This window comes from Nelumbo nucifera, chromosome 3 (genome assembly GCF_055504915.1).
Source record: "Nelumbo nucifera cultivar China Antique chromosome 3, China Antique-T2T, whole genome shotgun sequence".
Lineage (NCBI taxonomy): Eukaryota > Viridiplantae > Streptophyta > Magnoliopsida > Proteales > Nelumbonaceae > Nelumbo > Nelumbo nucifera.
In genome coordinates this window covers 97,903,028-97,928,644 of record NC_142651.1, presented here as the reverse complement: position 1 = coordinate 97,928,644, position 25,617 = coordinate 97,903,028, and the positions used below count along the sequence as shown (strand labels likewise).

The 25,617-nt window shown below is 39.1% G+C and overlaps 1 protein-coding gene across 1 annotated transcript in view; it reads left to right on the top strand.

Moving 5' to 3' along the window:
- LOC104588416 (NADH dehydrogenase [ubiquinone] 1 alpha subcomplex subunit 8-B-like) overlaps positions 1-25,005 on the top strand; it is a 28,616-nt gene extending 3,611 nt beyond the window's left edge. The window contains exon 3 of the mRNA XM_010246334.2: positions 24,662-25,005. Within this exon, the coding sequence (XP_010244636.1) occupies positions 24,662-24,797 (136 nt within the window). The 3' untranslated portion in view covers positions 24,798-25,005. The remainder of the gene's footprint in view (positions 1-24,661) is intronic.
- The last annotated feature ends 612 nt before the right edge of the window (positions 25,006-25,617 follow it).

Sequence of the window (25,617 nt, the reverse complement as noted above, 5' to 3'; positions counted from 1 at the left end):
ATAATCTTTGGGGAAACTAGCCTACACCAAATTTCCTTTGACGGAAAGGGTTGTTGAGCAGAAGATTGAGAGGTGGACTTGAAATAAGAAGCACAAGTAAAGGTTCCTTTGGGTCTAGGAGCCCACACCCTTTTAGTCCCCTACGAAACCCAAAATCCTAATTAGGAGCCAAGGGTGTTCCCGAGGATGAGACAAATTTTGAGACCACCTCTTTTTTATACAAAGAAACAGAAAATAACAAAGGGAAAAGGTCCTTTAGAGGGGTGTCTCCTACCCAGATATCCTCCCAAAAGCGAACAACATTGCCAAAACAAACTTCATACCTAATAAAATTGAGAAATTGAGGAAGGGTGTTGTGAATGGCCTTCCAAGGTGCTACCAGGTTAGCCTGCCTTGATACACCAGCATACCATCCATTCTTGTACTTAAGGGTGTCAATGGACCGGTTTTGGGTTGGACCCCGTCTAGTCCAAAATCAATTTGGATGGATCGGACAGACCAACAAGACATATTGGATTGACTAATCCGGTCCAAAATATTTATTAGAATGGATTAGACCTGGTCCGTCCGGGTTTGGGTTGAAACCAATCTAAATCAAAATGGATTTGAACAGATTGGATGGTCTAGACATTGAATTGGAGCGGTCCAAATTGGTCCAAAATATTCATTGGATTGGATTGGACCTTGTCCATTTATAATGGACTCACATTGTACTGGATCGGATTGGACCAAATTCAATCCAATTGACACCCCTATCTATACTCCCATGAATAGCTTTTCACCACCTCATGCCACAGCCTCTCACTTTCTAATGGCCATTGCCACAACCATTTCCCTAACAGAGCTTGATTTTTTTTCAACCACCCTCCCAAGTCCCAAACCCTCCTCTTCTTTACTTCTGCAAACAATTTCCCTTTTAACCAAATGATCCTTTTTTTCTTGTCCCTGCTTCCACAAGAAGTCTCTCATCAACTTCTCCAGCTTCCTAGTGTCCCTAGGTGGTATCCTAAAAACATACAGAAAGTAAGTAGGTAAGTTAGCCAAAGTAGCTCTTATTAAGGTGATTCTCCCTCCCAAAGAGATGTAATTCTTCTTCCATGAAGCTAATCTCTTCTCAAACTTTTCTAGGATTGGGGTCCAAAATTTGCTCTCCCTAGTCCCTAAGTAGGACATAAGCCAAGAAGAGATGGAACACTCAAGACACTCTGCAATAACTTCAACTCCCAAACCTCCAAGTTTATACCCACTATGCAACTCTTCTCCAAATTTATTTATTTTATTTTTGATCAATAACATCACTTTTATTAAAATAGATATGGAAGTTACAACCAGATTGGAGGGGTAAAATGTCTTAACCCTCCCTTTCAAACCTGAAAACACATATTACAAGATAGCCCAAAAGAAATCAGTTCTTCCCACCCCCTGTTTAGCCAAGGTGTCAGCCATGGAGTTGGTACTCCTCTTGGCCCATTGAACCCTTATAATCATGTTCTGAATTAGCTGCTTGATTTTCTTTCTTTCATTTGAGAACTTCCACAAGCTGGACTCTTCCTTCTGCAACCATCTAACAGTCAGTTGAGAATCTCCTTCCACCAGCAGCTTACTAATATTCAACTGCTTAGCTCTTTTAACTCCTTCTAGAACTGCCAGGATTTCATCTCTCAGTGAATTCCCCCAACTTATAGGTCCTAAGAACATAGCAATAATTCGACCTTCTTCGTTCCTGAAAATACCACCTATACTTGAAAGACATGGGTTTCCTTCACTACTACCATCGAAGTTCAATTTGATGAAACCCAAGTCTGGTGGAGTCCAAACAGGTCTAATATCACTAGACATAGGAGCTGACCGAGCCACTTCTCCAAATTTATTTTCAGATTAGAAACCCTTTCAAATCCTTTGATTAGCTTCTTTAGGTTTGCTACCTTCTTACTAAAACCTCCTTCACAAAAGATCATTAGGTCATCTGCAAACTGAAGGTGGGTGACTAGGATTTGGTGTCTCTCTATTCTCCAACCCTTAATGGCATCTTCTCTATCGGCCTTACCGCGTTAGTAGTGATCCTACTAATCACATCAGCTACTAAGGTAAAATGGAAGGGAGAGAGTGGATCCCCTTGCCTGACGCCCCTACAAATTGGAAAAAATCCTTCACCACACCATTTACCAGAATAGAGTAGTGTCAGGTACTAATACACCCAAATATCCAGCTATACCACTTGTCCCCAAATCCACAGTTTCTCATCACCTCTAATAAAAACTCCCAGTCCACCAAGTCATAGGCCTTTTCTAGATCCTATTTACAGACAAAACCTCTTTGCCTAGACCTTTTCATTTCCTCCACACACTCATTCGCAATTAGAATCTGATCTGTTATTTGTCACCCTTGAATGAAGGCCCCCTAAGTTTCACTAATGATAGAAGGGCGAACTGTTTTGATCCTCAAAGAAAGCACTTTAGCTAGAATTTTATAGATGTTTGTCACCAGACTAATAGGCATAAAATCTTTTGGGTGGTTGGCATCAATCTTCTTAGGGATCAAGGCCAAAAAAGTGGCATTGATTCCAGGGCTTATTACATGATTGTTTGCAATCCTTAAAGACTTCAACTAAATCCTCTTTTAGCACCTCCCCGTAATCTTGATAAAAAGCTATTGTAAAACCATCTGGACCTGGAGCCTTGGATCTATCCATTAGAAAGACAGCTTTCTTAATCTCTTCCTCCTTGAACTTCATTTCCGACCACCTTGCCATTCCGTCCTCAAGTCTTGGCCATTCCACCCCTCCCACGATTGCTCTCTCACTCAAAGTTCTTCTATAGATCGATTTGAAGTGGTCCACAAGTTTTCTGGCTATGTCATCCTGGTTGGTAATCACCTCCTCTTCTATCTCTAGTTTGGTCACAAATTTCTTTCTTCATCTCCCATTGGTCAAGTCATGGAAAAATCTAGTGTTCCCATTGCCTTCCTTAATCCACTTGTGTCTAGATTTTTGTCTCCAACTGAATTCTTCCCTCAATAACACCTCTTCCAGATCCTCTTTCAATTGTCTCCCATTGACTGCTATATGGGACAAAGTTCTAAACGATCAAGAAATAACATGTTGAAAAAATGGGTCTAGCTAAAATAAGGATGATGTGATGGATGAGTTGTAAGACTAGAAAGAACAAAATAAGAAATGAGTACATCAGAAAGGACTTAAGAGTAGCTCCAATCAGTGGCAAGATGAGAGAAAGCCGACTGAGATGGTGTGATCGTGTGAGTAGATACTCGATGACTGAACAAGTGAAGACTGACTCGGTACAACTAGAAGGCTCTAAAAGAACAAGGGGAAGACCAAAGAAAACAAGGTTTGAAGTGGTAAGAAATAATTTAAGAGACTCCTTTTTGGTCAGTAACTGTAAAATTTTGTGGATGAACATAAAATAAAGTACAACTGATTACATATGGTACAGGTGATCATTATTGTAACAACTAGCCTATAGCTAGGGCCCCTAGAGAAAAAGGATAAACTCCTCAAATCAGTTCCTGACTATGGATTCCTTCCCTGGCTAGCAGATCAGTAACACTATTTGCTGATCATGGTGCCCATATAAAATTTGCATGCAAAATATGAGCCAAACAAATAGCTTCTCTGATCTAATGTTGTAGGTGCCAGTGTCCATCTTCCTTATCTCAGCCAGCTTATTACAATTTTCAATTCTCCTTCCACAATCAGATTTCTATATGCCATTGAGTTGGCCAATCTTAAGCCCTGCAGTAATGCAAACATTTCTACTTTAACAGAATTTCCTTCTCTTATTGAACCTGAGAAAGGCTAACAGTGTTACCTTTGTATAGGGAGAGGAGAGGACCAAGCTGGTGAATTCTTTCCCTTCTAGCAGACATTGATGTTATTGTGGCTCAATATCTAAGAATGTCCTCAGTGGAGAATCTCCACTCAATGGATGATTGTGATTTCTATGAGGCTTCTTGTTAAGCTTTCCACCATTTGATATCTATCAAGAAATATCCTTCTATTTTGTTTTCCCTATATGGTCCATAGAATTGCTGCATGTGTGCATCTACAAAGGATTTCCCATATTTTTTCCTAGGGGAGAAGAAAGGTTGAAATAGTGTATATATTGTCTTGTGGAAGATTCCACCTAGAACTGACAGATCAAGGAAATGCTCTCAAACATTGGATGAGACAGAATAGAAGATTAGTGGGTGTTTTCCTTGTAGAGAAAGCACATGTTGATGAGAGAGTCCAATTGAATCTTCACCTTTGAAGAACCTCCTAAGTAGTGATCCTTAGATGAAAAGCTTAACAGCAAAAGGCCTTAATTTGAAAAGGGGGGAGTTGGGCCTGAGCATATTGTGTTTTTTTTTTTTTAATGGGCTACACAATAGGGGGTGGTCCTCCCCTAGACCCCCCTCCCCCCCCCCCCCCCAACTGGGTGAAGTTGGGAGCCTATCCCATTGATCAGGAATTTTGCTTTTACTGTAAAGTGTAAACATTACTTGGTTTTGGGTATTGAAGTTTAGAATTTTGACAAAAGAAGCACAAGAGAACTGATCACATTGATCCACAAGCCAAACCCTGTTATCTACCTCATTTGGATCTAAGAGAACATCATTTAAGGTGTCAACTAGATTAGCAGCCTCTAGTATTTCATGATCCCCAAGTCCTCTTCAGAAACCATAATCCAAAGCAAGGTTCAAAATCTCGATATGATATCAGGCATATCATATTGTATCGTTAGGTCTAACCATCTAAGATACGCCCATTTTTAAGGCTTTCTCAGAAACTTGTTTTTTTTTTAAATGTTAAATAGCATTGAAATGGTCCCTCTATTAAAATATGAGTGAAAATTAAAAAAAAAAAGGTTTTAATTCACCCAAAGCTAAATGTGTATCGGGATCCAGGTGTATCAATACTTTGAACCTTGACCCCAAGAGATAGATGTACCACCATTGAAAACAAAGAACGCCAAGGGAAGGTTTTTTATGGTTTTAAATGGTGTATAATGAGGTATTTCTTACCCTTAGTCTACCTAAACCAAGACCACCTTCCTCATTTTACAAACTACTTTCTAATTGATGAGGTGATCTTTCTTAGAGTCACTTAGTTCCCAAAGGAAGTCCCTCATTTTTTTCTCCAAATTAGCGACCCTACATGGTATTAAACCAAAAAAGAAATATACTGGAAGATTAGAGTAGATTTATTAAAGTGATTCTACCGTCAAGGGAAATGCAATTCCTCTTCTAAGAGGTTAATCATTTAGAGAATCTATCAAGAATAGGTCCCCAAAAAGACACATCTCTTGGATTAGCTGCTGGTTGAAACCCTAGATATTTCATTGGCCAGTTAGAAACAACACAACCTAAGATGGCAGAGTATCTATTTCACCACCTCATACTCAAGATTTAATCCTGCCTGACTACTTTTAGGTTGATATTTAGATTAGATATCCTTTCAAAGCAACCCGTCAACAATATTTGTTGGTAAGGTAATAAACCAGACTTAGTAAACTAGTTTTTTTGGTTTCATATTTCAAAAAAATAGGAACCTAACTTTTTCTACAACTACTTGTTGGAGTTTTCATTTCCAAAAAGTGGGTCACTTTTTCCTAAAAAAATGAACCACCAACCGAGAACCACCTTTATGTGCCAGAGGAAAGATTAATAGAAGAGGTTGAATTGTTAATAGAATGTTACTTTGCTCCCAGGTTTTGGGAATTTGTATTGGGTATCTCTACCTTCAGATTTTAGAAATTATCCTTTTCATGCTATAGAAGGGGCCATTGCTTGGTTCAGTGGTAAAATATTTGGCTGGCAAGCATGAGAACATGGGTCTGGCTCTGAAAGTGGCCACTTCATGTCAGACCCGTGAGAACATGGGTCTACCTCTCCCAAGACCCAGAATATCAGGGATCAGCATTAGTGATGGCCTTTATCCTTTCTTAACTCTCAAAATGGTTGCAATAGTATTATTTTGAGATTGAAGTGGTGTATAGATTGCTACTTCACCTTTTCTAAAAAAAAAGTGGTGTATAGATTGTAAATATTTCCCATATGAGGTACTGCTCTAAGAACATGTAATCCTTGTATGCTCTTTTGTATTAATTCAGCTTACCTACCTTAAAGAAAGAAAAGAGAAGAGGGTATAACCGTGTTTTGCCTAAGATGAAGTTGCAAAATTAAGCATTAAACTTTTACCCTTGGTTGAAGAGTATTGGAGAGAAAGAGATTGAAGGATAAAAAAGACAACTGCAATAGATGATGTATTGCATCAGATAATGCTTTTCTTGGATCAGATCTTATTTCCTTAAGAAGACTGGAATGATCTGATAGCAAAGACTGAAACTAAAAAAAGCCAGGTTTTGTCGCTGTTAAAGTGTCTAGGCATCCAGGTAATTTGGTGCTAGGCAGAGTGCTTATGTACAGCATGGGTCCCTACCTAGTACCGAAACATATTGCCTAGGTGGTAAAAAAATGTGTTCATGTAAGAGAACTCATCAGTTGCATACTTTAGGACTTGAGGGTATGTATTTTATATTATATTGTGCACAAATATTTGAAGCACTTCCTCTTAGAAAACTTTTATCTTGCCAATTCATATTCCTTTAGGCCCAGTTTAAATAATCAGCGACTCATCTGCCAACTTTTCTTTATGGTAAGGAAGGTGGAAAATCAATATTTGGGTTCTTTGGAGGACTACTAGTACTGTTGAATAAGTATTGTTAACAAAAGGGAAATTTGTGGGAAAAGATGAGATGAGATGAGATAAATATTGACAAGGAGTACAGGCTGGACTTATTTCTTAAGCTGTAACTGCCATAGCATGGTTGCCACTTAGCTTTTCCTCCTTTTCTTTGGCTTCATATTGGTATTTAAAATCTCACTTAGTTTTTGGTATACAGATAACAAAAACTATGGATGATCTCCTTTTCTTTCATCAAAATAAAGGCTTTAAATCAACTCATATTGGACCAGCTCCTTCCTAGGAAGCAATTCCTTCCCATCTTCTTTTTGATGGACTGTTAGAAAGGAAAACTTGTACCTTATGATCTTGTGAGAAGGGGTATGGGAAGGATCTTGTTGTAGCAGCAGTTCTACCCCTTTTCTCTTTTAATGAAATCGATTTGTTACTTTTCTTTAAAAAAAAAAAAAAACAGAGGGTCATACCAGATTACCAGTATAGTCAAAGCTTCTTACACAGGTGACTTGGAGGCCCAAATATCTTCCACAGAAAAAATCGTACTTCTAAGAAAATGGTTAAATATTTATGGAGTTCTTTTATCTTCATCTTTGTTGAGTTGGGCCGATTTCTAGTTATTGGGCCCAGTTATTTATTTCTTATTTTTAAGTTGTTAAGTTAGGAAGTTGTTGGGCTTTAGGTCCATCAATTACTTAAGTAGCCACCCTACTAAGGGCATTCTTGTAATCTCTTATTCTTTTAGGTTGAGTATATAATACAAAGAGGGGTTGGCGACCAGAACTAATTCAATTCTGGTTGACATCCTATTCCTTTTCTTCTCTATTGCTGAAACTCTTCATCTTCTTCTTTCTCTTCACAAGGAATTTATCTAAAACTGCAATCAGTGATTTCTACTTGGTATTAGAACAGGTCGAAGGTTCCTTGAGCTATTCTATCATGCAGCCCTAGATTGGCTGATTGCATGGTGATTTAAGAGGCTGATCGAAGATCTCAAGTAAGCCCAGTTTTTGAATTTTTTGGTGGATCTGTTTTGCCCTGTAGCTGGTCTAGGGTTTCCCATCAAAATCTGGAGAAACTGGAGAAAGGGGAGAGTCTTGTTTCTGTTGGACTCTTCAATTTTGACCTAGGAAGTGGTGCCCTAATTTTTTAGGATTCCTTGGAGTTTTTTTAGGGGGGCGGTTCAATCCCTACCTGTTTTGGAGGTTTCTGGAGAGAGCAGCTGCCTCTTCTTTCTCTTCTCCTATCCCGTAGAAAAGGAATCTTTTGTGAAAGGACCATCTAGGGCACTAGAAGGGTGTCATTGGTACCAAAAGTGATTTATTTGTTACTCTTGCATATTACAGTAACCTTCTACCCCCTTTCTGGTAATTATGGAGGGTAACGGAGTTGAAAACAAGCCCGTGAGTGAAATGAGACCAGTGAAAGGAGGTGTCAGAGACCTTTTCGGGGTTGGAACCATTACTACAGTTAAGTTGGATGGTTCAAATTACTTAGAATGGTCACAATCTGCAAAGATGGCCATTGGTGCTTGTAGGAAGTTAGGGTATATCACTGGTGAAGAAGTGAAACCCGAAACTAACAGCTCCCGGTGGGTACAGGAAAACTATATTGTGATGACTTGGCTGTGTAATTCGATGCTACCCCATATAAGTAAATTTTTTTTGTGGGCAAATACAGCTAAGGAAATATGGGATGGGGTTGCAGAAACCTATTCACAGAGGGAGAATGTTGCTAGGACTTATCAGTTGAGAAATCAGATTATTGCTACAAGACAGGGAGATAGATCTATTTCTGTTTATTTTTCAGCCCTTAAAACCCTGTGGCAAGAGATTGGCCATCTGGAGACAGTTGTTTGGGAAACCACTAAGGATGTAGCTGCCTACCAGAAGCTCCTAGAGAAGTATAAGGTTTTTGAATTTCTTGTTGGCCTTAATCCCGAGTATGATATTGCAAGACAACATATTCTTTCCAGGGACAATGTTACTCTCTCCCAAGCATATGCTTTTGTGTCAGGGGAAGAGAGCAGGAGAAATGTGATGATGAAAAATTCTGGTTTTGATCAATCAGCCATGGTTAGCACTATGAGACCTAAACAAAGTGGAGACCGGGGTGGCAGTGAAATCAAGAAGGAAGACAAAAAGGATTTGATTTGTGACTATTGTAAGAAGGCTAAACACACATTGATTCTACTAATCCCATTACAGATAACCTGGACCTTCCTATTGCTCTCAGAAAAGGGAAGAGAAAGTGTACTGCTCATTGTATTACATAGTATTTATCCTACAGTGGACTTTCTCCTTCCTACCGTGCTTTCCTTTCCTCTCTTGACTTTGTGTCTATATCCAAGGGTGTCAGTGAGGTTCTCTCCAAACCTGAGTGGAACGCAACTATGCATGAAGAGATGGAAGTCTTAATTAAGAATCAAACATGGGAGATTATGGATCTACCTGAGGGCAAGGAGACTGTCGGATGCAGATGGGTTTACACAATCAAATATAAAGTAGATGGAAGTATAGAAAGGTATAAGGCCAAACTTGTTGCAAAAGGGTACACGCAGACCTATGGCATTGATTACTTAGAGACCTTTGCACCAGTTGCAAAGATGACTTCTGTTCGGATACTTCTTTCTCTTGCTATCACATACTCTTGGCCCCTGTTTCAACTTGATGTGAAGATTGCTTTCCTAAATGGAGATCTACAAGAGGAAGTGTATATGGATCTTCCTGCTGGTTTCTACAGTGATGCTGAAAAGGGAAAGATATGCAGACTTAAGAAGTCACTTTATGGTTTAAAGCAGTCACCCAAAGCATGGTTTAACAGGTTCAGGAAGGCCTTGGTTGCTTTTGGCTACACTCAAAATCAATCTGACCATACTTGTTTGTGAAGCGGAGAGGATCCTTGGTGTGAGTTCTAATTGTTTATGTAGATGATATTGTTGTCACAGGGAATGACCTAGGTGAGATTGATAGTTTGAAGAAGAATCTTCACAGAGAATTTGAAATTAAGGATCTTGGAGAGCTTAGGTACTTCTTAGGCATTGAAATTGCAAGATCAAAACATGGAATTTTTATTTCTCAGAGGAAGTATGTTTTGAATCTTCTACAAGAAACAGGGAAGCTTGGAGCAAAGGCAATCAGCACTCCTATTGATCAGAATCACAGAATTAATGCATCAGAAGGTGATCTGGTAAAGGACATTGGGAGATATCAGAGACTTGTGGGGCGGCTGCTATATTTGTGTATGACAAGACCAGACATCTCCTATCAGTGAGTGTGGTAAGCCAATACATGCATGCTCCACAAGTCCAGCATTGGGAGGCTGTTGATAGGATTCTTGCTTATCTGAAGGGACACCCAGGCAGAGGCATATTGTTTGTTGATCGTGGACAGTTGAAAGCTAGAGGCTTATACAGATGTTGATTGGGCAAGATGCCTTGATGACAGGAGATCTACTTCAAGAGTTTGTACCCTTGTTGGGGGTAACCTAGTCTTGTGGAAAAGTAAGAAATAGATAGTGGTGGCAAGATCAAGTGTAGAAGCTGAATACAGGGCCATGGCACATGGAGTTTCAGAACTTCTCTGGATTTGTTCCTTGTTGGGAGAGATTGGTGTAAAGGCAGAAGAACCTTTAATGTTGTACTGTGATAATCAGGCAGCAATTAACATTGCCCATAACCCAGTTCAGCATGACCGGACAAAGCACATTGAAGTGGATAGACACTTAATCAGAGAAAGGGTGACTTCTGGGGAAGTTTGTCTCCCATACATTGCTTCTGATCTGCAGCTTGATGATGTTCTCACAAAAGGTGTTGCAAGAAACAAGCTGGAGCATGATCTACACAAGTTGGGAACGTGCAACATTTATTCCCAACTTGAGGGGGAGTGTTGAGTTGGGTCGATTTCTAGTTATTGGGCCCAGCTATTTATTTCTTATTTTTAAGTTGTTAAGTTAGGAAGTTGTTGGGCTTTAGGCCCATCAGTTACTTAAGTAGCCGCCCTACTAAGGGCATTCTTGTAATCTCTTATTCTTTTAAGTTGAGTATATAATACAAAGAGGGGTTGGCGGCCAGAACTAATTCAATTCTGGTTGACATCCTACTCCTTTTCTTCTCCTCTTTTCTTCTCTACTGCCGAAACTCTTCATCTTCTTCTTTCTCTTCACAAGGAATTTATCTAAAACTGCAATCAGTGATTTCTACTATCTCAACTGTGACCTGAAGACTTGCTTTCGGGGAAACTAATATCCTAGCAAAGAGGTTCAATTCTACTTTTAGTTGGATAAGAAAAATCGCAAATGGGATGGTAGATGTTTTGGCAAAGCAAGGAGTTGACAGGCCTAATTTGTTTTGGGCAAAGTTGTAATCTGATGTACTTTGAGGCTCCTATGTAGTTTGAATTTTGGGGGCTGACACTCCAATTGTCAAGTTGCATTATCTATTTCTTTAATTAAATCTAATGAAATCTATTTTCTGCTGATAAAAAAAAAAACTATGACTTGAAGGCTTCTTGCCATGCACTCAGGAGTGACAGTATGCTCATGCTAAAAAAAAGAGTGACAGTGCCCCTTGAAGAGAAAGTAATTGTATGGATAATGTGAAAGAAGTCCAATCGAACAGAGATAGAAAAGAGAGAAGAGAGAGAAGAGAGAGAAGGGAGAGAAGAAGTAGAGAAAAGTGCGAACTAAGAAGACAGAGTCTAACCCAGTCGACCATCTATTTAAATTTAACAAAATTGTTTGCAAAGACAAAAATGCCCCTGCATATTTATGAGACATAAATAGCACATTACTTAAATGGTAAAGACTAGAATACCCCTCTTTAGTCGACTCTAACACTCCCCCTCAAGCTGCAGAGTATATATCATATAATTCCAGCTTGTTACATATATAGTTCGTTCTTCCCGTACTCAACCCTTTTGTGAATAGATCTGCCCACTGATCACCTGTTCTCACATGCTCTGTGCTTATGACACCATTGAGGACTTTTTCCCTTACAAAATGGCAATCTACCTCTATGTGTTTAGTTCTCTCGTGAAAAACCGGGTTGGATAAGATGTGAATTGCGGCTTGGTTGTCACAGTATAGTTTCATGGGTTTGCTCATTGAGAACCCGATTTCCTACAATAGATTCTTCAACTACAGTAGTTCACATGTAGTGTATGCCATGGCCCTGTATTCTGCTTCTACATTGCTCCTTGCTACCATAGTCTGCTTCTTGCTCTTCCATGTCACTAGATTTCCTCCAAGAAAGGTGTAGTAACCTGTAGTGGATCCCCTGTCTAATACAGAGTCAGCCCAATTTGCGTCTGTATAGCCCACTATTTCAAGATCACCTCCTAGCTTGTACAGTAACCCACGGCCTAGAGCCCCTTAAAATACCACACAATCCTAAGATCTGCATCCCAGTGAGGCACTCAAGAACTCTACATAAACTGGCTTACCACACCAACAACAAATGAGATATTAGGCCTAGTGATAGTTAGATAATTCAGTTTTCCCACTAGCCTTCTATACCTTCTATACCTTCTATACCTTCTAGGATTATCAAATAATTCACCTATATCACTTCCCAATTTCACATTCAGTTCCACAGGAGTTTCAGCTAGTTTAGCATCTAGTAGTCATGTTTCTTCCAATAGGTCAAGAACATATTTCCGCTGACATAGGTTTAGCCTTGCTTTGATCTAGCAACTTCTATACCCAGGAAATACTTCAACTTTCCAAGATTTTTTGTCTGAAAGTGATCTTGTAGAAGTGTCTTCAATCTATCAATCCCAATTCTATCACTGCCAATTATGACTATGTCGTCCACATAAACTACTAGCAAGATCTTCCCGGCCTCAGAATTATAGCTAAATACTGAGTGGTCAACTTGACATTGTCTCATTCCAAACTCCTTAACTACTTCACTAAATTTGCTAAACCAAACACAGGGAGACTGTTTGAGCCCATAGATTGCCTTCTTGAGCTTACACACCTTACCATCCTCCCTTTGAGCAACAAACCTTGGTGGTTGCTCCATGTACACTTCCTCTAGAAGATCACCATGGAGGAAGGCATTTTTAATATCAAGCTGAAATAGAGGCCAATCATGCATGACAGCTAAGGAAATCAACACACGTACTGGGCCAATCTTCGCAACAGGGGAAACAGTTTCTACATAGTCTACACCATAAAGTTGAGAGAACCCTTTTGCAACTAAACGGGCTTTCAGGCATTCCACTCTCCCATCTGGTAGATACTTAACAGTTTACACCCATTTACAACCAACAACATGCTTACCTGGGAGAAGATTGGTGAGTTCCTACGTATGATTGTGATGAAGAGCAGAGAGTTCCTCTTCCATAGCTTTTCGCCACTCTGGCGAGGTAAGAGCCTCTTGAACATCCTTAGGTGTGGATATAGAGGATAACAGAGAAATAAACTCGCGATGGGAAGCAAAAAGGTGAGATGCAGAAACATAATTGGATATGGGGTGTAAAGTGCAATTACGTTTATCTTTCCGCAATGCAATAGGAAGGTCAAGATTAGAAGGCAATTCGGGTATGGAAGGAGCTGGATTTGCAGGCGGAGTAGAAGGTGGTGGAGGTGTTGGTCTCTGTTGGTGAGTATACACTTGATGGATTGGTGGTCTTCTAGTACGCTTCCACATTGGGGAAGGTGGAGACTCAGTCATAATGGGAACCACTGGAATGGAATTATCAACTGGAAGAGGAAGAGGAGGGATATTAGGACCTGAGAAGTACGACACCAATTCAAAGAATGTAACATCAGGACAAACAAAGGATTTCCGAGTAATAGGATTATAGCATTTATACCCTTTCTAGGTTCTAGAGTAGCCAAGGAAGATACATTTAATGGAGTGAGCATCCAACTTGTCTAGACTAGGACCAAGATTCTGAACAAAGCATACACACCTGAAGATCCTGGGAGTAAGGGGATATGGAGACAAAGTGGGAAATAAGATAGAGAACAGAGAATGACCATCAAGAGTGAACGAGGGCATGCGATTAATAAGAAAACAAGCAATAAGTAATGCATCACTCTATAAATGTTTAGGAACATTCATATGATGAAGACTGAGTTGTTTCAAGTAGATGTCGGTTCTTCCTCTCAGCCACCCCATTTTGTTGAGGGTGTGGGCACAGGATGTTTGATGAAGAATACCATATTTTTCCAAGTACTGTTGAAATGAAGAAAGAAAATACTCTCTACCATTGTCGGAGCAAAGAATTTTAATTGAAACACCAAATTGTGTACGCACTTTAGCGTGAAACTCTTGGAAAATGGAAAATAACTAACTTCTTTCTTTCATTAAATAAAGCCATGTCATTCTTGAACAATCATCAACAAAGATAACAAAATATCTGTAACCATTATAAGACTCAATTCTGATTGGACCCCAAACATCTGAATGAACTAAATCAAAAGGACTCAATATACGACTATCAACTCTAGGACTAAAGGAAACCCAATGGTGTTTCCCATACTGATACGACTCACACTGCAAAGAAGACAGACGACTCAATGACGGAATGTGGAAAAATAAAGAGGAAGAGAAGAAGGAATACTTCTGTATTGATAATGTGTTGATAAAACATGTTGAGCATACAACTTAAATAAGAAAAGATAGGAGAGACAAACTCCTAGGATCTCTCTCAATTACTCCTAGAATCTCTCTCAATTAGGGATTGATCAAATCTTTCCCTTAATCCTAGGATATGACTTTCCTAATTTTATTCAAATAATCTTTCCTAAATTTATTCAAATCTGTAATCAATCAAATCTTTCTAAATTTGCAGCAAATCATATCTTGTCAACACTCCCCCTCAAGTTGGTGCAAAGATATATGTCATGCCCAACTTGCTAACTTGAAGTTCAAATGGCTGTCTCAACAAGCCCTTAGTCAAAACATCTGCAACTTGCTACGTGGTTGGTACAAACGGAGTGCAAATTATTCCTTCTTCAAGTTTCTCCTTTATAAAGTGTTTGTCAATCTCAACATGTTTAGTCTTGTCATGTAGAACCGGATTATGAGCAATGCTGATAGCTGCCTTGTTATCACAATACAGTTTCATAGGAAAACTCATTGGTCTCTTAAGATTTGCTAGCACCCTCTTTAGCCAAAGAACCTCACACACTTCTTGAGCCATTGATCTGAATTCAGCCTCAGTACTTCTTCTAGCAACTACACTTTGCTTCTTGCTTCTCCAGGTAACTAAATTTCCCCAAAGAAATGTGCAGTACCCCGAAGTTGACCTTCTATCAGTGATTGAGCCTGCCCAATCCACGTCTGTATACACTTCAACCCCTCTCTTCTCATTTTTCTTGAAGAATAGTCATTTTCCTGGTGTGCCTTTTAGATACTTAAGAATTTGATACACAGCTTCAAGATGTTCTTCGTACGAGGAGTGCATAAACTGACTCACCATGCTCACAGCGAAGGCAATGTCAGGACGTGTATGTGACAAGTAAATCAATCTTCCTACCAGCCTTTGATATCTACCTGCATCTACTGGAACCCCATCTTTAACTTCTCCGAGTTTAACCTTAACTTCTAGCGGAGTGTCTGAAGGTTTGCATCCACTCATTCCAGTTTCTTTCAAGAGGTCTAGAATATATTTTCGTTGCGAAACCACAATGCCCTTCTTTGATCTAGCCACTTCCATTTCAAGAAAGTACCTTAGCTGGCCTAAGTCTTTAATCTCGAATTCCTTGGCTAAGCTCTGCTTTAGTCTGCTCATCTCTTCAATATCATCTCCAGTCAAGATTATGTCATCAACATAGACAATCAGAACCGATACCTTGTCTTCGGTGGATCTTTTTGTGAAAAGAGTATGATCAGATTGCCCTTGACTATATCCTTGACTTTTAACGAACCTTGTGAATCTTTCAAACCAGGATCTGGGAGATTGTTTAAGTCCATATAGAGACTTTTTTAGCTTGCATACCTTAGTTCCAAACTTCTCAGTGAAACCAGGTGGAGGCTCCATATATACTTCTTCTTCCAAATCTCCATTCAAAAAGGCATTCTTCACATCCAGCTGATTCGGTGGCCAGTCAAGGTTAGCTGCAACAGATAAGAGTATTCGAACTGTATTTAGTTTCGCCACTGGAGAAAAGGTCTCAGAGTAGTCCACTCCATACGTCTGAGTAAAGCCTTTAGCTACTAGGCGAGCCTTATATCTCTCCAAGGATCCATCTGAGTTGTACTTCAGAGTGAACACCCATTTACAACCAACAACTGTCATTCCATCCAGCAGATCCACTTTCTCCCAAGTAGCATTCTTTTCCAAAGCTCTCATCTCCTCAAAAACAGCTTCTTTCCACTTAGGAACATTTAGAGCTTCCTGGATACTGTTAGGAATGGAAACACTAGACACTTGTGAAATAAAGGCACAATATGAAGGTGAAATATTTTTGTAAGATACAAAATTTGACAGAGGATGTTTTGTACAAGACCTAACACCTTTCCTAAGAGCAATGGGAAGATCAAGCTGTCTGGAAGAATTAGAATTACCTTGAGGAATATTTTCAGGTATTTTTGGAGAATTATCATGAATTTCATGATCCACCCTCAGATCGGATTCTTGTTGATGTTGCGGAATAGTGCCTCTCCTTTTCAGTGCTAAATGTTCCCTTGAATATACAAGGCCTTTATACTGTTTCGCACACATCTCTGTTGTTTCAGCTTTTTTATTTTGAGATGGCATCACCAAAGGTTGTTCATTTTCAATATTTAATTCATTTGTTTCCACTGATTTTGTATTTTCTGCCTTACTTTCGTGAGGAACATCATTATGGACAAATTCAAACATTAAATCAGAACCAACTAAAAGACCATCTTCACTAGTGTTGCTCTCCCCCTGAAGATGGGAGTGTCTGTAGTAGGAGGTTCCTTCAAAGAATGTGACATCCATAGTCACAAACATCCTTTTCAAAACTGGATCAAAGCATTTGTAACATCTTTGATTAGTGGGATAGCCTACAAAAATACATTTATGTGATTTTGGATCAAGTTTTGAACGTTCAGGGTCATGGTTATGAACAAAGGCCACACTTTCAAAAATTTTTAAGGGAATGTTTGTCACTAGCCGAGAATTTGGAAAACAGTCAATGAAAACCTGTATGGGTGTTTTAAAATCCAAAATTCGTGTAGGCAATCTGTTAATCAAATAAGTGGCTGTTAAAACGGCTTCTCCCCAAAAATACTTAGGAACCTTAGTTTGAAAACTTAGGGCTCTAGCAACTTCAAGGAGATATTTGTTTTTCCTTTCAGCCACCCCATTTTGTTGAGGTGTATTATTACACGAACTTTGGTGTACAATTCCTTTCTCAACAAAAAAATTCCCTAACACATTGTTAAAAAATTCCTTTCCATTATCACTTTGAAATATTTTTATCTGAGTCTGAAATTGTGTTTGAACCATGTTATAGAAAGTTTTAAACACAGTTTCAGCATCTGATTTCTCTTTTAAAAGGAAAACCCAAATGACCCTAGTATGATCATCAATAAAAGTAATGAACCAACGCTTTCCAGAAAGAGTTGTTACTCTAGAAGGTCCCCAAACATCACTATGAATCATGGTAAATAGTTTTGATTTTTTATATGGTTGGAACGGAAAAACAGCACGATGATGTTTTGCTAATTCACAAGATTCACACTTAAAACACGAATGATTTTTATTCATGAATAACTTGGGAAATAGATGCTTTGAATATTGAAAGCTAAGATGTCCTAACCGATAATGCCATAATAAAACTTCACTGTCACTAGAAACCGAGATAGAGCTTAAACAAGTCTGTCGGTCTTGCCTTCCAAAGGTTAATCCTTTATTAAAGAGGTAGAGGCCACCATCCAGTTTAGCACCCCCAATCATCTTCCCCGAGGTTAAATCCTGAAATTCACAACAAGAAGACCAAAAATTAACCCGACAATTATGATCAAGGGTTAGTTTGCTGATAGATAAGAGATTGTATGATAGGTTAGGAACATGTAGAACATCTTTAAGGTTTAGAGAAGGAGAAATAGACACAGTTCCTTTCCCAGCAATAGTAGCAAAGGAACCATCTGCAATTTTAACCTTTTGATTCCCTGCACAGGGTGTATATGAAGAGAAGAATTGTGAAGTGCCAGTCATATGATCAGTGGCACCTGAATCTATTATCCAAGAGCCATTGGATTTGGTACAAGCAATGGTTGCAGTGAAAAAATTACCTGACTGGGCTAGAGAGCAAGATGGGTTAGAGTTTCTTAACGATTGAGATTGAAACATTTTATATAAGTGCTCTATTTGTTCTTTTGTGAAAGGAAGAGACTCTAAGGATGATTGCTATCCTGGATCCGAATTGCTTACTTGAAGTGCGCGGACATCTCCCCCTGACTTGTTGTCACTGTCTGATTTTTTCTTCCAATCTGCTGGTTTCTCATGCAGCTTCCAGCAGGTTTCCCGAGTATGCCATGGCTTTTTACAATGATCAAACCAAGGCCTTTGCTTTCCTCCTTGTTTATCTCCGTCTACGTCTGCACCTCGGACCACAAGAGCGGACCCTTCATTCTCAGTTTTTATTTCATTAACATTCTTCAACATCACTTGCCGCCATGCTTCTTCTCTGCGCACTTCTGAAAAAAACTTCTCTTATAGTAGGCAAGGGCTTTCGCCCTAAGATACGTCCCCGAACCTCATCGAGTTCTTTATTCAAACCAGCCAAGAAGACAAAGACCCGACCTCTTTCTATCTTCTTTTTGTACCGAGCACTGTCACTCGGACTTTCCCATTCTTCTTCTTCAAATAAATCCAGCTCCTGCCAAACAGCCATCATCTCATTATAATAAGCAGTTACTTCACGCTTACCTTGCCGCATCTTTCACATTCAGGTATTCAGTTCGAACAGTTGTGAATGATTGTCCAGATCTGAATAGGTTTCCCTAACAACTTCCCACACATCACGAGCAGTCGGCAAGAACATGAATGGTTTTCCAACCACAGGATCCATAGAGTTGATCAGCCAGGTGGTAACTATAGAATTTTCAGAACGCCACTGCCTGTACTTTGGATCATCAGTGGCTGGCGATTTTACTTCACCATTCAAATAGCCGAGTTTCCCTTTGTCGTCGATCACCAACCACACGGACTGAGACCACTCAAGATAATTCTTTCCATTCAATTTGTGAATGGTAATCTGAAGAGAATTCTCAGAGAGAGAGATGGCCGCTGACTGAATACCTCCCTCCAAAGATGTCACACCATTGGTAGCATCCGAAGAGGTTGAACCAAAGCCAACCATGGCGGCCTTAAAATTCATGATCTAAAGCTCTGATACCATGTGGAAAAAAAAAAGAAAAAAAAAAGAAAAAGAGGAAGAGAAGAAGAAATACTTCTGTATTGATAATGTGTTGATAAAACATGTTGAACATACAACTTAAATAAGAAAAGATAGGAGATACAAACTCCTAGGATCTCTCTCAATTAGAGATTGATTAAATCTTTCCCTTAATCCTAGGATATGACTTTCGTAATTTTATTCAAATCTAATTTTTCCTAAATTTATTCAAATCTGTAATCAATCAAATCTTTCTAAATTTGCAGCAAATCATATCTTTCTTAATTTGCCGCAAATCATATCTTGTCGACACGGAACAAGGAGCTTGTGAGCTTTAAGAGATGGATGGCCGAGTCTACAATGCCACTAAAGAGGAGTCAAAGAGGTTTGAAGTGCAACTATAGAACCACCACTATCAGGGTAATACAATCCGCCAGCTTCATGTTCTCCACCAATCTTCTTCCCCGTCATTAGATCTTGAAAAACACAAGAGGAAGGGTAAAATGTGATAGAACAATTGAGGGATTTGGTTAGTTTACTAACAGACATAAGATTAAAAGGAAACTTGGGAACATATAAAACAGAAGACAAAGAAAGAGATGTTGTGTCAACATTACCAACATCGTAAATGGGGGAAGTAGATCCATTGGCAAGGGTAACATTATTTGATGTGAAGGTTGGAGAAAGGGAGGAAAACACACCTAGAGTCCCGATCATATGGTCAGAGGCTCCAAAGTCAATTATCCAGGGTGAAGGTTTGGATGCTAGGCAAGCCATACTTGAATGAGCAAGGGTGGCAGTATTTTGATGTGAAGTGGCTTGAAGGAATCTCTCATACTCCTCTTTTGGAATACTCATAATCTCCTTCCTAGAAGTAGTTGTGATTGTAGAAGATGTTGAATCAACTGGTTGAGTATCACTGACTTTACTACCACCAACAACTGCATGATTAGCCCATGTGGATGGTGGGCCATGCAGATCATAACAGAAGTTAACTGTGTGTCCTCTCCCACAATGTGTGCGTTTCCTAGTAGTGCTTCCTCTTCCTCTGCCATGGCCTCCCCCTAAATCACGATCTCCTCCACTACTACGACCAATTGCAAGGTTACCACGGCCTCCCTTAACTATACGACCACCTCCTCTGTGTCCATAAGAACCACCTCGAGTGCCAACAAGTGCTGATCTGTCGGGAGGTATGTTACTCTCTGTGGGGCTAAGAGATATCCTACGGAGACGGGCAAAAACTTCTTCTAGAGTAGGGAGAGCAGACCCCCCCCCCCCAATATCTATGCTCTGACAGGTTCATACTTTGCTTTCAGCCCCACCAAGAACCAAGTAACATCTAGTTGTTCCCTTTGTTGCTGCTGAATTTTGACATCTGGAGTTAAGGGATGATAGACATTAAGTTCATTCCGAAGATTTTTCATACTGGCATAATATTCTTCAAGGGTCTGATTTCCCTGCTGCAAACTGAAGTATTCCTGATAAAGATGATAAACCCTTGTAGTGTTGTCTAGTCCAGAATAGAGTTTCTTGGCATGTTCCCATATATCCTTTGTTGTATCTAAAAACATGAAGTTAACACTGATCTTAGGCTCCATATTGTTCCACAACCACGTCATGATTTAAGCATCCTCTTGCTCCCAATCACTGAAATAGTTTTCAGCAGTAGGTTTCTCCTCCCGTACATGTTTCACTTTCTTCTTAGCCTTAAGAAATACTTCCACCGACTTGGCCCATGGAACATAGTTTTCACCATTGAGTTTGATGGATGTCATCTGCACACTTAAAAAATCAGAGGAGATCAACACACTCGATTTCTGGTCACCACTTGCATCACCCATCGATGCCATTTCAATCTACAAAGCCGGTTCTGCCCGTCACAAAAAAAAATATATATATATATATAGATATTCAAACACTACGCCAACACACTCATAATCACCACAAACTTGCCCTAGCATACATTCGGCCACTTTGAACACTACTGTACTGCGAACAGGCAATTTTATAACCACAGAAAATCCCTCTTGAAACTGCTCATTAGAGTGTTCAGACCACCACGACTATACCTACTCGACCACCATGGCTGTCACTCATGGTGACAGCAGTCCACAAATTTTTTTTTTCTTTCACTAGGACTGTCACACTCTCCCCCTTTCACCAATAATCAAGCCACCAAAACCCTAGGACTGTCAAATGGATTGCCGCAGATATCTGGGTTTCGCCGCAGCCTTCTCCACCACCTACTCCAGATTGCGCAGACCAGAAAAAAAACGAAAATAAAAAAAAATAAAATAAAAAAGAGGGAGGGAAATAAGCTGATCGATTGAAGCTGTAACCTTCCTATATTAGTGGCGCTCTGATACCATGTGAAAGAAGTCCAGTCGAACAGAGATAGAAAAGAGAGAAGAGAGAGAAGGGAGAGAAGAAATAGAGAAAAGTGGCAAACTGAGAAGACAAAGAGTCTAACCCAGTCGACCATCTATTTAAATTTAACATAACTGTATGCAAAGACAGAAGTGCCCCTGCACATGTATGAGACATATAGATAGCACATTATTTAAATGGAAAAGACTATAATACCCCTCTTTAGTCGACTCTAACAGATAAATATCCCATTTGTAGTATTTTGGGGATTTGAAGAGATTGAAACATTAAGTACTTTACTTTAAAATCAGGCAGATAGCTAGAGAAGTGGAAGTCACCTTCATATGGGTTCAGCAAACTTGTAATGGTTAGGCAGATAGTTTGGCTTAACAAAGGATCAAATAGAGCATAGATGTTCTGGGGAGTTGTCCCAAGGGATTTAAATGACAATGTAGAGTGAAAAAGAAAGATCATAGGTTAGGTGGCGGGGCTAACCTAATTTTGGGATACCTGGATTATCTCGTGTACATAGCATTCTTTTTCAACAATTAATAAAAGGTTTCAATTACTTATCAAACACAGTAAAAAAAAAAAAAAAACATTGAGACTGCTTCCAAGAATATTTCTTGACATACTCGCTTATCATTGAGACTGCTTTCAAGGACATGAAGTAGATGGATCCCAAAAGAGAATCAGTCATGATTATGAACCACATACATTGTACTTTTGTATATTTCATTTTCTTTGTATTGATAAGTATGAATCTTTATACATCAGAAATAATATAGCCAACACAAATAGAGAGGGGAGAGAAAGAGAGAGTGCTGGCCTGCCTATCAAACACTATGTTGTTCTCTAATTACTAATTAGTCTAACAGAACCTGAAATATCTGGCTGATTAGTGTGACAATGTATGTTTCAGTCTGAGAATGGTCACTTTGTGAGAAAATTTTCAAACATTAGGCCTTTTGCCTCCTGGGATAATCAACATTGAATAATGGCCCTTTTTCTACCTGGGGTATACATATTCTTGCAGCTTTGCAAGGATTAAGACTAGCAAGATCTTTAAATAACAGAAACTTGCAGGTGGAAGGTGGCTCAAGGGTGGTGATTTGTGTTTTAAGTGGCTAAAAGCTTGCAATAGGTAAAGCATCTATGGGCTGAACTGAGGGAGTGGACAGAATAAAGGATGTGATGCAAGTTGTGCCCTGAAACCAATGACTCAATACAAGTTTGGAGTTGAAGTTAGAAAAATGAAGGATTTATGTTTGAACTTTGAAGTGGCTTAAGGTTTGCAATAGCTAAAACATTTAATGAGCCAAAATCAGGAGTGAACAAAGTCCATTTGTTAGCTTAAGGTTTGATATGCTTACCTTTTTTTTTATCAGTAACTGGTAATGATTTTACTGATAAAGGAATATAAAGTGTAACTACAGTGAGTATATTCATATATTCCACATGGTACAACAGAGCCAGATTACTGCTGCTATCCCCATCACTCCTGATAGAGCCTCGAACATAGTGAGAAGGTTCTTTATGTAAAGGATGCCTGTCCAAAGTCCATTTGTTAACCCCTTGAGCTAGGGTGTCAACATGAGAATTAGTAGACCAGGGAATCCAAAGATGCATGCATTTCTTATTTATTTTTTTCCCATAATATTCTTACTGGTCAAATATACCAAAATATCTCTCGAGTTCAAATATTGAGTAACCATTTTACTGATGATATGTTGCAAATCACCTTTTATTTTGATTGAGCCTTCATTTGGTTGCACACGAAATAGAGGAGAAATGGTTTCAACCAAGGTTCAAAGTATCGACACGTATCGGCCCGTATTGGCCGATACGTATCGTTCCGGGACCCCTCCGATACGCCCCTACAGTGGGTGTATCGGGGGTCTGACTAGTTCATGGGGTGGAGGAGACCTAAACCGCCCCCCCTGAACCGGTTGCAAAAAATAAATAAAAAAAGTATAAAAATGCAGTATCGATTCGCCCGATTCGCCCCTACTGGCGAATCGGGCGTATCGATATTTTGAACCTTGGTTTCAACAGAAAATATTATTTTATGCTGTCTGGCTGCACATAAAATGGTCATGGGTTTTTTTTCTGGTAAACAAATGGTTATAGAATTAGTTCTATAAGAATAGCAATCTTTCTAATATTCCAAAATGCCATTTGCTGAAAAGAAGGTTGGTCTTCTTGATTCAAATCCCACAATACCCATATATTTTTTATGTAGGTTTTTTTGTCCAATTTAAACCAAACACCAGGAAAATTATGAAAATGATCTGTTTTCCCATTGAATACCATTTTTCTTTTTCATTTATTTTGTATACAACCAAAAACAATCTAAAAGAAAATTTCTGAAATTTGGGCCACATGAAACAGCATTTTATATGTGGTTTATACATGACCAAAAAGAGCATTCTTGATGACAGTTAACCCAATTTAAAGAAAGAAAAATATGCTTTAAAGTGGCTAGTTGTATATGTATATTGAACTCTGCAATTATTTGTTCATGGACTGTTGGGTTGGTTCATATTGGTATACCTCAAGAATCCTTTTTGAAGCCCCTAATTGTGCCATGTTTCTATATGCCAAAAAGAAGAGATTGTGCATGCTTCTTGCTATATTAAGTGCATTAGTATCACAGATGCTATGTTGATCTACACTAGAGAGAATAGACCCCCTCTGTTTGTATTCATGCACTCAAAGGCATCGAACTGCTTCCATGAATCAACATTTTCTTAAAGATCTCCAATCTACCCATCATGATTCAACTTCTTCTGAATAATGAATTTTATTCCCTGAGACTATATGTATCAACAATACAATCAGTTACTCTTTCTCTAAAAGAAATTCTATATTATCCAGAATATGTTTTTATTGCTTCTCGTAAACCTAAAAGGTCCTCAAGGAGACCTTCCAGCTCCATGTATGTGTGTTTTTAATTGCTAGGGTTTTTGGTAGACCATCCCCAATTTACTAGTCAACTGCATAATTTAACTGAGTGGTCTTATTGACCGACTTGGTTTTCTCTTCGGATGATAAATACTTTTACAATTCAAGTGACCTTTTCAAATACCATGTTACATGCTTCTTCTGTCACCAAGCATCCCATCCCCATCCCCTGCATGAGAAGATACATTGCATCAGGCCTGAGCCCTGGCCTTTAAAATTTAATAAATGCCTCAACCAGAGCCACGGAAGTTGCATCGCAAACTGATATTTCAAAATAATATAATTCCTGATTTTCTGTTTCTGCAGGTTGAAAGGGCTTCATCAGAGGTGCACGAAAGAGATGGATGCATATGCAGGTTGCATGTATTACCATACCAACGAGTTTGATTTATGCCGCAAAGAACAGCAAGTGTTTGAGAAGGCATGCCCGTGGAATGAGTAATTGAAGAGGCATTTAATCCTGAATAACATGGGACAGTGTACTGCAAGACAAACACATCTGTTGCTTTTTCTTAACTAAATCATATGGATGGAATGCTTTCTTTCCATTGGGTTCAAATTTTTCTTGAGAAGATGGTTGGCCTATAGACAGCATTTTTTCTATACCGCAGCAGCTGCTGTAGTAATTGGCATTTACTTGTTTATCTGCATGGCATTGTTTCATCAAGTCTTACAAGATGGCCCCATAACTGTTCGGGACAATCGAGACTGACCTAATTAGAACCTAACATCTATTAGGGTCCGTTTGGTTCACAATTGGAATCAGAGTCAAAATCGAAATCCATTGAAATCAGAATTGGAATGGTCTATTCTCATAGTCTGTTTGATTCAGACAGGAATCGAAATGGGAACTGAAATCAGCTAAAATGGAAATTCATTTCTAAAGGGAGGGGAAGGGAATGGCCATTCCCTTAATGGGGGGATGCCATTCCACCAGCAATGGGAATAGAATTCTGATTCTGTCCAATCAAACAGTTGGAATTGAAATGGCCCATTCTGATTCCAAATGGGCCCTAATTTCCTATGATAACAACTTAAAATTTTATTTTTGAACAAAAACTACAGAAAAACCAGGGGGCCTTGATATGTTATAAACTATATATAATCGGTTTGGATCTGAACCTGTTTGAAGCAGCAAGAACGGGTCTTGACCCAATTATTAAATGGGACAAAATCACATAACCAGAGCCGGTATAATTGGTTCAGGTAGTTTGGTTCTGTGGAATAAATCCAACCAATCTGCAGCCCTAATTATTGGCATC